Source organism: Calonectris borealis, chromosome 4, assembly GCF_964195595.1.
Source record: "Calonectris borealis chromosome 4, bCalBor7.hap1.2, whole genome shotgun sequence".
Taxonomy (NCBI): domain Eukaryota; kingdom Metazoa; phylum Chordata; class Aves; order Procellariiformes; family Procellariidae; genus Calonectris; species Calonectris borealis.
In genome coordinates this window covers 16,468,914-16,481,810 of record NC_134315.1, presented here as the reverse complement: position 1 = coordinate 16,481,810, position 12,897 = coordinate 16,468,914, and the positions used below count along the sequence as shown (strand labels likewise).

Here is a 12,897-nt window from a genome sequence, read left to right as displayed (position 1 = left end):
CTCCTAATATAACTGAACTTTGTAAGCAAAATATACCATTAAGTTGGAACACAATAAATAACAGGATCAAACTTAGTACAACATACTTAATGCAAATCTGTGTGTTACACTGACTAGCAATATACTTGTATGCAGGGTGAAATTCTGATTGTGTGCACACGTGTCTTAATTTGTGCTGAGAGTAATTTTGGCCTGAAGATCAAGGATTACTGTTTAGAAAACTTGATTTTTTTTTTTCGTCTACTGAACCTATCATAATAATAGCTCATAGTAACTCTTAATATCTGTAAAATAAAGTATCGTGTAATGCAGTTGTATTATCTATATCACAATGTGTACGGTTCATTCAAAAGATAGAGACATGCTGCTTAGTAACTTAAGAGCTCGTGAAACATACCTCTGTCTTTTAAAGCTCAGCAATATCTTAATTTCTTAACCCCCATGAAGTACATTCGCTGCTAAGAAAGTGTTCTGTTGGGAGTGTTTCTGCAATCCGGTTTGATTACAGCACAGGGTGGTAATGGATGAGGCACATTTTGGAGTATGACTAGTTGGGTTTATTCTGGTGGAAGGCTCCTTTCTTGGGAATTCCTGTATATCAGAATCAACGTTATTGCATACAAAAGAGGTGATTTTAAAAATGAAGTTGTATTGAAACTCATGTTTTCTGCCTGCTTGCAGAGGCAAGGCTGAGGTGCCAGCTGGCATGGGTGTCAGAAGTCTTGGGAATTTACCTAGGCTATAGATAGCAGGAGTTCTCGTCCCTGCTTGTTCTGTCCCCGCAGCATTTCAGGCAGCCCTTTGAGTCCTGTCCCTGCTACTGGTCTGGTGGAGTTTTGTTTCAGAATTCCTAATCTTTCCTAATGGCTTTCCCGCCCCCCCCCAATATTAATTTAATGAAATGTAATTTGAACTGGTGGGTTGTTTTGGTGTTTGGTTTTTTGTTTTGGTTTGGGTTTTTTTTCTTCCAAGTAAGAATTAAAACTAATTTTAAAACCCCCCTCAGAAATAGATATTCCTTGGCACCCTCAGTTCTGGAACAGAATCATCTTGTTCTAGTTCAACTATTTTAAAGGTCTTATACCTCTTAGTGATGACTGATTGGTGTGTCAGTCAGTTACAGGCTGGCTCCAGGAGGAGCGATATCTGCCCTCCGAGATAATGGTTCTGTAAGGTGAGATGACATGTTGATGCACGACAGTTTCCCGTAGGCTGCTTTGAGAACATGTTCAAAGGAAGGGTAGACATCCTTGTGTAGTCGTTCAGTAATGAAAGCAACTGGATTTTTTGGACAGTCATCATAGGAGATTATGTAATTATACGTAGCTCTTTCTGCATTCTGAGTAAATGCAAAATTCTGGTGATTCCGCAAATCTCTGTATGATTACATAAAGTGACTGCGCTAAACTTTTTTTGTATTGCTGATAATTAAGTTTTTGGAAATGTATTTGAAACTGCTTTTAACTTTGTGTCTTTTATTGCAATGACTTGAGTTTCAATTAGGTTACTGAAACTGCTATGGTTTCTTTTGTTTATGGGCCAATATGACTCGTTTCAAATTTTTATCATAAGTGGAAAAATGCGTGCTACTATTAAGAAACTCAGTACAAAATTTCTGTATGCTCATTAGAATGTTCATGTTTTCTAGATTTGCAGATATGTTCTACTATGAATGGGAGCAAGTTTCTGTGTTTATGTAATACAATCCTGGGTTTTTATGATTTCCTTTAAATTGAAAAAAACACTTTTTTTTTTTATTTCAGCTGCAGTTCCCTATCTTTGCGAGTAGAGGAAAAACGCCTCAAACAGGTAAGCAAGTGATATCTGCTTTGACAAATAGAAGAAATAGAAGAGGGTTTTCGAGAAAATCACATGGGTCCTTCTTAAACATCAATCTCTGGCAGTCAGTGTTATCAATGTGTGAAAACATCTGAGTAAACAGAACAGTGAAGACTTGTCCCTAATTCCTAGTGAGTTTTTAATTTGAAAAAAGAGCAGCTTGGTAAGAACTTGTTTCAAAGATGCAGCAGCACTGTTAAGTGCTGAATAATGCATTGCAGAATATACCAAATAATTTGTTTGTGTGGATAGGCACATGGCAGAGCTTCAGAGGCAGGTAGGTACCCCATCAAACTGGTTCTTAGTGACTGTTTTCCATTTCTGCTTATTTTCTTTCATACAGCAGCTATCAATCACACTTATTACATTAACTGTTTTAAAATTTCAAATTTTGTTCAGTTAATTGGATTATCTGTGGATATGTGTCTAAAGAGCTTAGTGTAGCTTGAGGGGATATTTCCCGTTTTACAACTGCTGTAATATCTTTAGAAGATGATTGCTTAACTTTACTCAGAAATGTACTTTTAGTGCTTCAAACTACAGTCAAATAAAGTGAGATACTTTTCTATTCTATTTCGCTTTCCTATTCAAACATCTGTGATTTGTAAGAGTTGAAACTTTGGTGAATTTTAGATGGCATAGTTAATTTTAGATGGCGTAGTCTATGGAGTCTGAACTGCACTGGTTGTTTAAATGTGTCTTTTTAGTTATGGCCATTCATAAGATAGACTTTAAAATCTGTTCAGGAAGCAGATGAACCTGAAAGGCAGGTTAAAAAATGGTTTATAAACAAATACAAACATTCATGCAACAAATCTGAGAAAACAAGTCTTAAAACAAATCTTCTGGAGTTTCCAAAAGTTTAGGTTTCTACAGAGATATTAATCTGGCTGCACTGCACATATGGACTATTTCCTATTTTCTCTGCATTTGTTAAAATGTCAGCTTTAATCCATATGCTTCAGAATTGTCTCTAGAGGGTTAGCTGGTTGTGTGGTACTTGGTTTCTATCAACTGCAAAGAGAACAGACAAGAATGTGAGAAAGGTGTAGAAGTGCATTCTGGTTTGCTTTTCATTCAAAAGAACATACACCTGACTGTGTACTTAAAGCTTAATTTAGTGTGTAAAGTAACATTTCATTTTCCAGGTAAAAGGCTGTTGATGTCACAGCGATATTAAGAAGAATGTATAAAGTGGATGAAATATCCTGTTAAACTTTTCATCATATGTTAGCATTCATGTGAGAAAAGGGGTTGAAAACCTCTGGCAGTGAAAAGAAAACAAAGTGGAATCCCTCTGTGCAGCTCACTTACTCTGGTGATTTCGGGGTGTTCTGCACAAAGGTTTGCGGTGGGGACAGACTCGCATATTAGAGTGGGAAGCAGAGAGTTTCTTTTCAGTCAGTACAACTCATGCAGTTAAGAGACATCTGGTTTCTGAAGGCAGCATCCTCCCGTAACACTGACACTGAACATGAAACTAAAATTATTTTGCGCTAATCAGAAGTTGCTGCTGTAAAGTTAGTAAGATTTTAAAATACTATAGCTTATTATTTTTATACTTATCTTGAGGCAAATGTACTACATTTTCACATCCTAAAGAGAGGGTTGTGTCTGTTAAGAAAGGCTTGTCTTGTACTTACGTGGAGTATTCTTCAATAGAAACCATTTTGCTACAAATTTGCCAAAATGTACTGGCATTTTGAAGTATCTGTCTTCTGAACACAACAGAACTAGTAAATGTTGGTTATATGTTAGACTTATTTTGCATAAAATACTTAATACAGTGGACAGTCCTATGTTTTATTGCATTTCTTTATTGAATAGTTAAACATCTTTGTGTTTTATTTCATTTGCTTTTGTGTAAAAGTTTTTCCTCGTAATCTTAACAAAGGAACTCCAAAAAACTTTTGTGTGAATATGTTTCTGCTCTTTGAGATCTATTTTTGATCCGTTGTATTGACGTTCTTCTGTTTGTTGTATCACTCTAATTGGTGATGGGTTGAGAGTTTGTGTCATCTTTTGTGTAGCTTTCAGAAAACAAAAACAGGCAGCAATTTTATGGCAGGGAAAAAAAGGTATAAAAACTTGCTTTTGTTCCGGTTGCTTCTCTCCTTCTGTTGCTAAGGATTTTCATCCTTGCAGTGTTGCAGATAATTCCATCTGACAAAGCTCAAAAGCTCTGTAAAATAATCTCTCTCTTATTGTAGAGTTAGTCAGGGTAGAAGTGGTAAGCATCTACCATGGAGAGAGGCCAGGCTGAGACATCGGTTGTAGGGTTATAAATGTATTTTAACATGCACAGGCCAGTCTGTAAGAAGTACTGAATTGGAAGTAAGAAATACTTCAATAGAGAAAGTCATGTTAATTTGCATACCAGGTATTAGACAGGTTTTAAATACTATCTTTTTGAGCTACAGCCATCTTGGTGCTTCACCATGGGCGTAGTTAAGCACTAGAACAGATCGCCTGATGGGACCATGGAAGGGTTCCTGGAGACTTTCATAATTGGATTGAACAACATTGTGAGCAGTATGATCAGATCAATTAATTTAACCATGCTTTGAACAGGAGGTTGGACTAGATGACCTCCAGAGGCCACTTCCAATCTAAATTTTTCTGTGATTCTGTAATTGGTTGACAGTAGTTAAAAGGGGTGAGTAACTTTTGCTTTTCCATTAAAAAAAAACAGCACGTGCAACAAAGCAATAAATAATGTCAATCATATAAAGCCTTACTACTTAAAAAAAAAAAAATTAATAGTTGTCCCAGTCTCTGTATATAACAAAATACAACAAAGCCATATTCTAAATTAAATAGGGACTTTAAATGTTTTCTGAGCTTCTGTGATGTTTATGCAAAATTGACAGAGTTTGAAAGAACTCCTTTTTAAACTGATTGACGAAAGATTGGAAGTTCAGGATTAAGTTTTGTTCTTTCCTTTCTTTTTAGGTACAGACATATCTAATAAGAAAGAAACAACAAATGTAAGTGCAACCATTTTAATTTGTAAGTTTATAAGCAGTATGTAATGAAAAAAGTCTGTCTTCTATTTAAATTAAATTGTTCTTGCCTTACTTGCTTCCATTTTATTTTTCCAGGAAGATGAAGCTGAGAAAGCAGAAATGACTGTGCGTAAAAGGGGGAGAAAGCCCAGGCGTTCTCTGGTTCAATCAGAGGAAACTGGTAAAAACATGAAACTGTGGTACTCATAACAGAATGAGAAGATATTACTGTGCTTTTCTGTTTACTAATAGCAACAAGATAAACTTTATTCAATTTTCCTTTCTTGAGGAAAAATCATTGAGTTACAGCTAGTGTAAATATTATGTAAATATGTGTAAATTGCTGTAATCTCATGTCAGAATTGCTACATCCCAGATGCTTCTATAAAGCCTCATGAATTTTCTATGAATTCTGGCTATGAGCTGCATAAGTAAACTATGGTGAATGTGTTAGCAAGATTAAGTCAAACAAGTGTGAATTAAAAATGTTGAAGCATAAAGGAAATGGAAAATTACTTACTTAAGATGGGATTTGTGAATAGAATACCTTTTCTAAACTAAGTGTCCATATCCTTTTGGAGGGCTTTTGGAAAATTATAGCACATGTGTAAAATTTTACATGGACAGAAACACTGGAGCCAGAAAGAAAACGTCGGAAATTAACGTCTTCTGAAGACGAACTAAAAGAGCAGGAGGAAGGTGAGGAAGAAGATGGTGAGGACGATGATGAAGCACATTCCGGGGCCACAACTAGATCAGCCACAAGATTAGAGGCTCAAAGGTAACTGTGTGTAGAGACACCAATAGCAGGCTTTTTTCTACATTGTTCTCAGTTGTTGTGGGGTTGGTTTGGGGTTTTTTGTTGCTTGCTTTTTTTTTTTTTTGCTTTTTTTTTTAAATTGATGAGAGCTTCCCAAATAATTTTGGTTCTAATTCTAGTACTGCTCTTCTAGGGATGAAGAGACAAAAGGGGAGGTGGGGAAACTGTTAGGGTCTCAAAAGACATACTTGAACATGTCAGAAGGTAAGAATTGATCCTGTTGGTAGTCTTCATCCTAGTGATGTCTCAGAAGTTGAGTCTAAGGGCACTTAATTCCGGTAAAAAGGGACGTCTGACTTGACTGTGCAATTCACCATTTGATATTTGGAGTTGGAACAAGGTGAAAATATAATTATCCATGTCCTTTTCTTTTTCCAAATATTATCCAAGTTAAATACATTAATCTGCAGTATTGGAGGATTTAATTTCTAGTATGGTGATCTGCAATCTCAGACAGCAATCTTACTGCAAAAGACTAGTGTGGTAGCAAGAGTTCTGTTTTCAAGAAGCCATTTTTCATCTCCCTTAGCATAGGTCTGCCTGTTTGTAGGCAAACTGAATTATAGCAGAACTCATCCTCTTGACTTTCTTGTGGAAACAAAGGAAGATGTCAGCTTTGGGAAGTTTTAATTCATGTTGCTGCCTTCCAGAACAGAACTGGAGTCCAGGCTTTGTTTTCATGTTTGTGGTGAGATTTCTGTAAATTCACCGGATTTACTACATTCCTAAGGATATCTATTATATGTTAGCCTTTGAGCCTTATTTGAAGCACTGTTCACAGTACGCTCTTGAATTCATAATTTCAGAGCTGAATCAAAAAGTAGTTATGTATTCTTCATTTAAATAAAAACTGTGAAGGTTTACCACTACCACTTAGTAAACAACAGTTTTGTTTTGGTAAAGGTAATACGTAATAGTAAAGGCAAAGACGTAATAGTCTCACGTAATTGTTAACTCTAAAATTGTAATAAAGGTTTAGATATTAGTGTTTTCATTCTGATTGCTTGTGGAAACATCTACTTTTTTATTTAAGATTTGTTTGATTTATGTCTCAGATTTCCAATGCTATCTTTCTAGCTCTGACTGTAACAAAGCATCTCTATCTTAAGGTGCTGCAAACGGTCTGCATTTTATAAGTAGTATTTGGGAATAATTCTGTGGAAGGGGCTGCTTCTTCATCTTCAGCATTGCTGGATTATCAGTTTTTCTGACTTAAGTAACCTGTTTTCCAAACTGTGAAGTTGATCACCAGTAACCAGTTTTTTATGTTTTGAACTGGTGGATACTGAAGCTAATACGAATTCTTTCTTTACACTGGATAAGCAAATTCTCTTTTATTCTGCAGCCTGTTTGCCTTTGCTTCTTTTGTTTTTCTGCTGGTATTACAAGCTATTTTTTTAAACATGGACACTTCTGTACCAGAATTACTGCAGATTTGGAACTAGGATTTTTATTTAGTTAATACTAAAATACTAAATATTGTCAGTAAAGTAGCCTTTTGATTCTACATTTGATATGAAAATACACAGCTCGGCATTGCAATTTGTGTCTTGAAGCATGCAAATGTTTTTTTTCACTGTTTCTTTTGGCAACTTTGATTTACTTGTTGCAAATACTGTGCAGTCTTAATTTTCTGCACTTGGAATGCAAGAAGTAAGTGACTTGGTAAAAGTATTTTGTTATATATACATTCATCATGCTTTTGTATTACAGAAAGCAGCCCAGCAAGCCAACCACACGTGCAACTTCTAAAGGCAGCAGTCCAAGTTCAGTTTCTCCTAGAAAACGACAGAACCTAGCAGCAAAAAAAAGATCTCCAAGTGATACAAAAATTAATAAATCTCCTCCATTGACACAGTAAGTATTAAAATGGAATCCACTTCTATTATTTGCTTGGGAAGCCAATACATTGATCCTTTCCTTATATGTAATATACTGCTTCAAAATCTGAACAGCAGTCTAGCTTCGCTCTGTTCTGTTCTCTTGTGATATATAAAAGCTTTTAAAGGATTTTCTTCTGTTTACGTTTTTTCTTTTTCTTCCTTTCTTTAACATTTGGAAGACTAGAATTTTTTTCTTTCCGTCCTCGAAACCTCTTGGGAGAATCTGAAAATGCTGTTATGCAGTATTTTAACTTGAGCCATGATTCTTTCCTGAATGGGGGGAAGAGCAGCTGTAGTTCAAGTTAAAGCAATGTATGATGACATGATTCTAATGCTTCAAAGATCTTTCTAAGATCAGCTGATAAAAGAGGAGAAACTCTGAGAGTCCTTATATCAAGTTTTGAAAATACTTCCCTTTCCCTCCTTCCCTGGTACACTTTTTAATTTTTAAAGTTGAGATCACCGTGTAAACTCCCAAGGGAGTAATAAATGTAATGCACAGTTGCTGTTCATCTTGTAGTTTACCTGTAAAATCGGTTATATGCCAAAGACATTTAGTTGTCATCACTCTGAAATGTGGCAGCGTCTTCAAACTGAACCTCAGGAACACGTGTATCACACACTACTGACCGGCTCTCACAGTTCACCTCATGTTAATTACTTCGCATGGTTATGAATGGCCAAGAGTTTAAGCCACACTTATAATTGGTTGCAGCTGAAATGTGGTGGGCTTATATATGGATGCTTAAATAGAGTTAAGGGTACATGATGTCTGCCCTTTACTCCCTCTTCTGTATGCAAGACTTAAGCCACTATTACTATTCTTCTGTCTTTATGAGATAATGTAGTTCATTATATTCTGTTATAATCCACAAGTCTTTCCAAAAGAAGTAGAGGGAGGAGAGCTCTAGCCCCAAATTCTACATCTGGAGCACTCTCCAACATACAGAATGAGTATGCAGTATCCTGCTAAAATGTGATGGGAGTGTGCAGGGTCTCCCTATGGTCTGTGCTGGTATATAATGGTTTAGTAGTAAGCTTTTAAATAATATATCCTGGTAATTCATCAGAGATGGACAATTAAGTTCCATCCTCTAAACAGGATTGTGCCTGACCACCCTTTTTGTTTTACAGGTCCTACCATTGTTAAAATAATTATTAATAATGCTTTTCAGGTTAAAGGTGCAGTCTGCCAAGCGTAAAAGGGAAGACAGCCCAACAGTGGTACGGAGAAAAGGCCAGCAGAAAACAGAGGAGACACCAGTAAAGAAAGCAAAACGATAATCTTTACCAGCTAGTACTGTTCATGGAAGAGTCAAAAGAGGAAAAAAAACATCTGTGCTTCTATTTTTTTTAAAGCAAAGGGATTTGCACGTGCTTGTTTCAGAGCTCTAAGTTAATCAATGCAGTACTTTTAAGTTACATTTTAAACAGCTTTATAAACTATTGTTTATACAGAATATTATGTACATTTATTTCAGATGAAAAATAAGTTTACTTTGTATCTGAATGAAAAACAAAGTAGTTATATATTTTATCACTGACTTGGAAAGTTGGGGTTTCCCAATGTGACATGCTAATGCAGATGCTTCCAACCCATGAGGTACCCCTGGGCCTACTAATACACTTTGTATATAAACTTGTACAAATGGGTTGTATTTTACTCTGTGTATGAATCTAATCAATGATGGACATTTTATTTATTATATGGAAAGCATTGGTCTGTAAACTTTAGTATATACCTTAGGTTTTTTTAATCATATATTTTACATTCTATGCAGATGTCAGTAGGAAACTTCCCCTCCGCTCCCCCAGGGCTGTCTAAAACCTGAAGTTCTCTAAAATATGCTCAGACAGTTGGTAAAGTATTTTTCTCGCATGCATTAAAGTAGTTTAGCATAGTGAAAGGGACTTGGCTCATTTCTGTTCACATTTGTGACAAAGTATAAAATTTAAAATGTAATCTTACTAGATTATATTTTCACTTGTGAATTTACTACCAACCTCAAGAAGTAAATAGTATTAGGGTAGATTTATTCACAGTCAGCCAACACTACCCTGAAATGAAGCAGTTTTATTTTGCAACTAAACACCTGTTCTTTCAGTATTTGTCTTTTTCAACAAAGAGGGACCCATTGAAATCAAATGTTACTTCTCCTAACTGTAGAGCTTCAGCATTTTATGTTACATTTTATACACAGGTATCAAAAATAGAACCTGGTATTATTGCCAGAATCTTTTTTTAATGTATATTAACTCTGGTAAGAGCAAATGTTCAAGTGAAGTTGTATATAAAGTTAAACTTTTCTTATGATCAAATGTGTCTCTTGTTATGATGTGATGAGTTGCCAAACAATCTGAGATTATTTTAAGTGTTTTGTTCATATTCTGGTTTATAATTAAAAAGGATGTGGGGGGTTGGAATTTTACTTTTCTTTCTTTTTTTTCTCTTTTTCTTTTGTGAGGTTTTTTTTGAACTTGTTGTAAGGCAGATGTTTCCGTCAGATACTCTGCTTGGTTTCTTACTGAGATTTTTATATAAAAATTATAAAATGTTTGCCAAAAATCTGAGTTGCCATATTTTATTATCCTTTAATTGTATTGCTGTGGAACTTGTTTTTACAAATGTATTTGGTTGGAACCATATCTATAAGCTTCACCTGATTAGCGTCTTTAAATGTTTACAGGTGCTTATACTTTAGCTATATAAACAGTGAAGGACCTAACCATTTACTCGGCTTAGTACACTGGAAAAGCAGGTGCACATATAATTTTTTTCCTAAGCAAACTTCAGTCTAGAAAAAGAAAACCTCTTTGCTGCGAAAATTAACTCCTTTTGATTTCTACCTTAACTCTGCTGCCATACTAATCCATACCTTGCTAACATACTGCTGATATATACCTATATATTGCTAGCACTAATGTTTATGCACTTCTTAAATGCAGTTGCAGGATAAGTTGAATCTTTTCTTTTTTTTTCCTTTTCTCCCCCTTTGCCCCCTGCAGTATGCATAGACCAAAATGGTAGATTTCTCAGCCTTTGTTCTGTAAGGCTAAACAAGCTGAACTGTTTGTTTTTCAATCAGTGCTTTCCAGACTTTTGATCATATTTGGAGTCCTTCCCTGCACCTCTTCCTGTTTTGTTTCCTTACACCTGAACTCACTGGTGAGATTGCTCAAGAGGTTCTTAAGGAAGCCCCCCCACTGTGCTGTACGTTATTATCATTTACTCTTTTCTCTCTCTGCTGGTAGTACCTCTCCTGCCACCGTGCAGTTTATATTTCCCTATTTCACAGGCACATCTCTTTTGATGGATTATAATGATTGACAAAGCTCCTACTTGTGTCAAATCCTCTTGACTGTCTGTTGTCTAATGATCTCAGTAGAGAAATACAACCCTGAAGATCAATGACAGCCTCTCGGAGCTAACCTCCTAGAAGGTCTTCTACTGTCCTTCCCCTTAGCGATGCATAACATTTAGCAAAAGCCTTTTGTCTATGGAATGTATCTTTGATGATTCATTAAATTATTCCATAATATGAAGGCATTAAAGGAATGATCTTTCAGCAAGAGAGCCTCTTGTACTTAAAGGGCGGGGGGAGAAGTGCCAGTTCCACAAACATTTAACTTATGCACGCTTCACTCGCTGCATGATGTATGAGAATACCAGCTTCTTGTTCCTTGTCAACAAAATAGACATTTCTGCCAGGCCACATCACTGTCAATCCATGTTTGGAATTTTTTTTTCTTTGCTTAGTAGTTTCAAGTGCCTGTCATCTAAATTACTATTATACTTTACAGGTACAGTTGTGGTCTGCTGTATTTAAGCATAACTTGGGCATTGAATGTTTACAGTTTCCAAGTCTTTCATACACTCTGTCTCCCAGAGCCCTTCCTCAGGACACAGAAGGAGGGGGGGCAGAGGAATCGGTTTTCCCTTGGGTGCAGCAGGAGGCACATCCATCTTGTTCAGAAGTTAGGCTTGTAGTCCCACTTGAGCCTTGACATACATATAAAACAACTATACTTTCCTACCCTGTGCAAATTTAGGGAGTTCAGAAAAAAAGTACTGTTCTGCACCGTGATGAAACAGAATGTCCTGAAAGTGTTTCATGGAGAGATTTGCTCGAGGCAGTTTATTGCCACCTTTAGTGCAAGAACATGGCTACCCTGCAACCCAAATAAATTTCTAAACCACTTGGCTATTTTTTTATATTTATTATAGTGGCTGTTTTTTCTTCCAGTTCCTTCTCTTGGAACTGCTTCATTTCTCTGAATATTAAAATATTGAGTGAACCAGAGATGTCCTGGTGGAAGATGGAGTTCAAGTCCCCCGCTGAGTTTTACAGAACAAGAACTTGTGTCCTGCTTGCCATACCTCAGCTGCCTGTGTTAACCAGCTGACTGTTGGCTAGTTATCAGTATTTCTTCATATTTTCTAGCGCATTCTACTTAAAGGTTATTTACATCTTTTTACTGTCTTCAACCTAGAATACTATGGGGTTATCTACTATATAGATTTTAAATCACACAAATGGATTTTGTTTGGTTGGTTTTTTTGTGGTGGTGTTTTTTTAAACCAACTAAAGGGTCATTGGGAAAAGTTCATTTGCAGTTTTCATTTTTTGATGGGGTCTGGCAAGCTTGTAACTCTTGCAACTGGTGAAATTTCCCTCTAGAACCTGATCCAAAGTCGGTAGGTGCACTCAGCAGCTGGGGCAAAGTTTTTGCTGATGCTGGCAGATCTCTGAATGCCTCAATTTTCTATTCCAACAGCTTTTCTAGTAACACATCTACTTCTCAGTTGTTTGGTTTGGGGTTTTTTTGAGTCTGTGACATCCATCCCAAATACACACGTCCGCTGTTTCTTCTCTCTCAGCCTATGTTCTGAGAGCATCATGCGTACAAAACAACCTTTGGCCCTGATCCCTCGGAGGCTGCGTACTGCCCTGAGCTGCCTTTGTCTGTCCAGAAACTCAGTAAAAATTTGTCCCATAAAACTTGGCAACCAAGAGCAGCAAGTGCTCCTGGTCATAGTGACTATCAATAGACGTCCCCTATGATGCAAGTCCAATATGGGCTTAGGTGTCAACACTAAAAGTGGTCGAAGTCTGATACCTGCATCAAGTTCTGCATTGGTAAAAGATCATTTGCCACCACAGACTTTTGTCCGTCCTTGCTTTTGGAAGAGGTAGTGGGACCTCTGTGATGCTGAGAGTCACTGGTCTGAAGAGAATTGCTGTCCTGGAGCTGGGATACTCTGACTTCTACATGTCCTTCCACAAAGCAGTGTTTGATTTCCTTGAAGCTGTACCTGTTTATACTGTAAAGAGTGAATTTAACTGGTAGA

At 36.5% G+C, this 12,897-nt stretch overlaps 1 protein-coding gene across 4 annotated transcripts in view; it reads left to right on the top strand.

Moving 5' to 3' along the window:
* The window catches only part of BOD1L1 (biorientation of chromosomes in cell division 1 like 1), a 38,093-nt gene extending 27,980 nt beyond the window's left edge, over nucleotides 1-10,113 (top strand). For all 4 annotated transcript variants that reach the window (XM_075148785.1, XM_075148787.1, XM_075148786.1 and 1 more), the window contains 6 exons: nucleotides 1,764-1,809; nucleotides 4,792-4,826; nucleotides 4,941-5,025; nucleotides 5,472-5,625; nucleotides 7,378-7,521; nucleotides 8,723-10,113. In XM_075148785.1, coding sequence (XP_075004886.1) covers nucleotides 1,764-1,809; nucleotides 4,792-4,826; nucleotides 4,941-5,025; nucleotides 5,472-5,625; nucleotides 7,378-7,521; nucleotides 8,723-8,831 — 573 coding nt within the window. In that variant the 3' untranslated portion in view covers nucleotides 8,832-10,113. The remainder of the gene's footprint in view (nucleotides 1-1,763; nucleotides 1,810-4,791; nucleotides 4,827-4,940; nucleotides 5,026-5,471; nucleotides 5,626-7,377; nucleotides 7,522-8,722) is intronic.
* The last annotated feature ends 2,784 nt before the right edge of the window (nucleotides 10,114-12,897 follow it).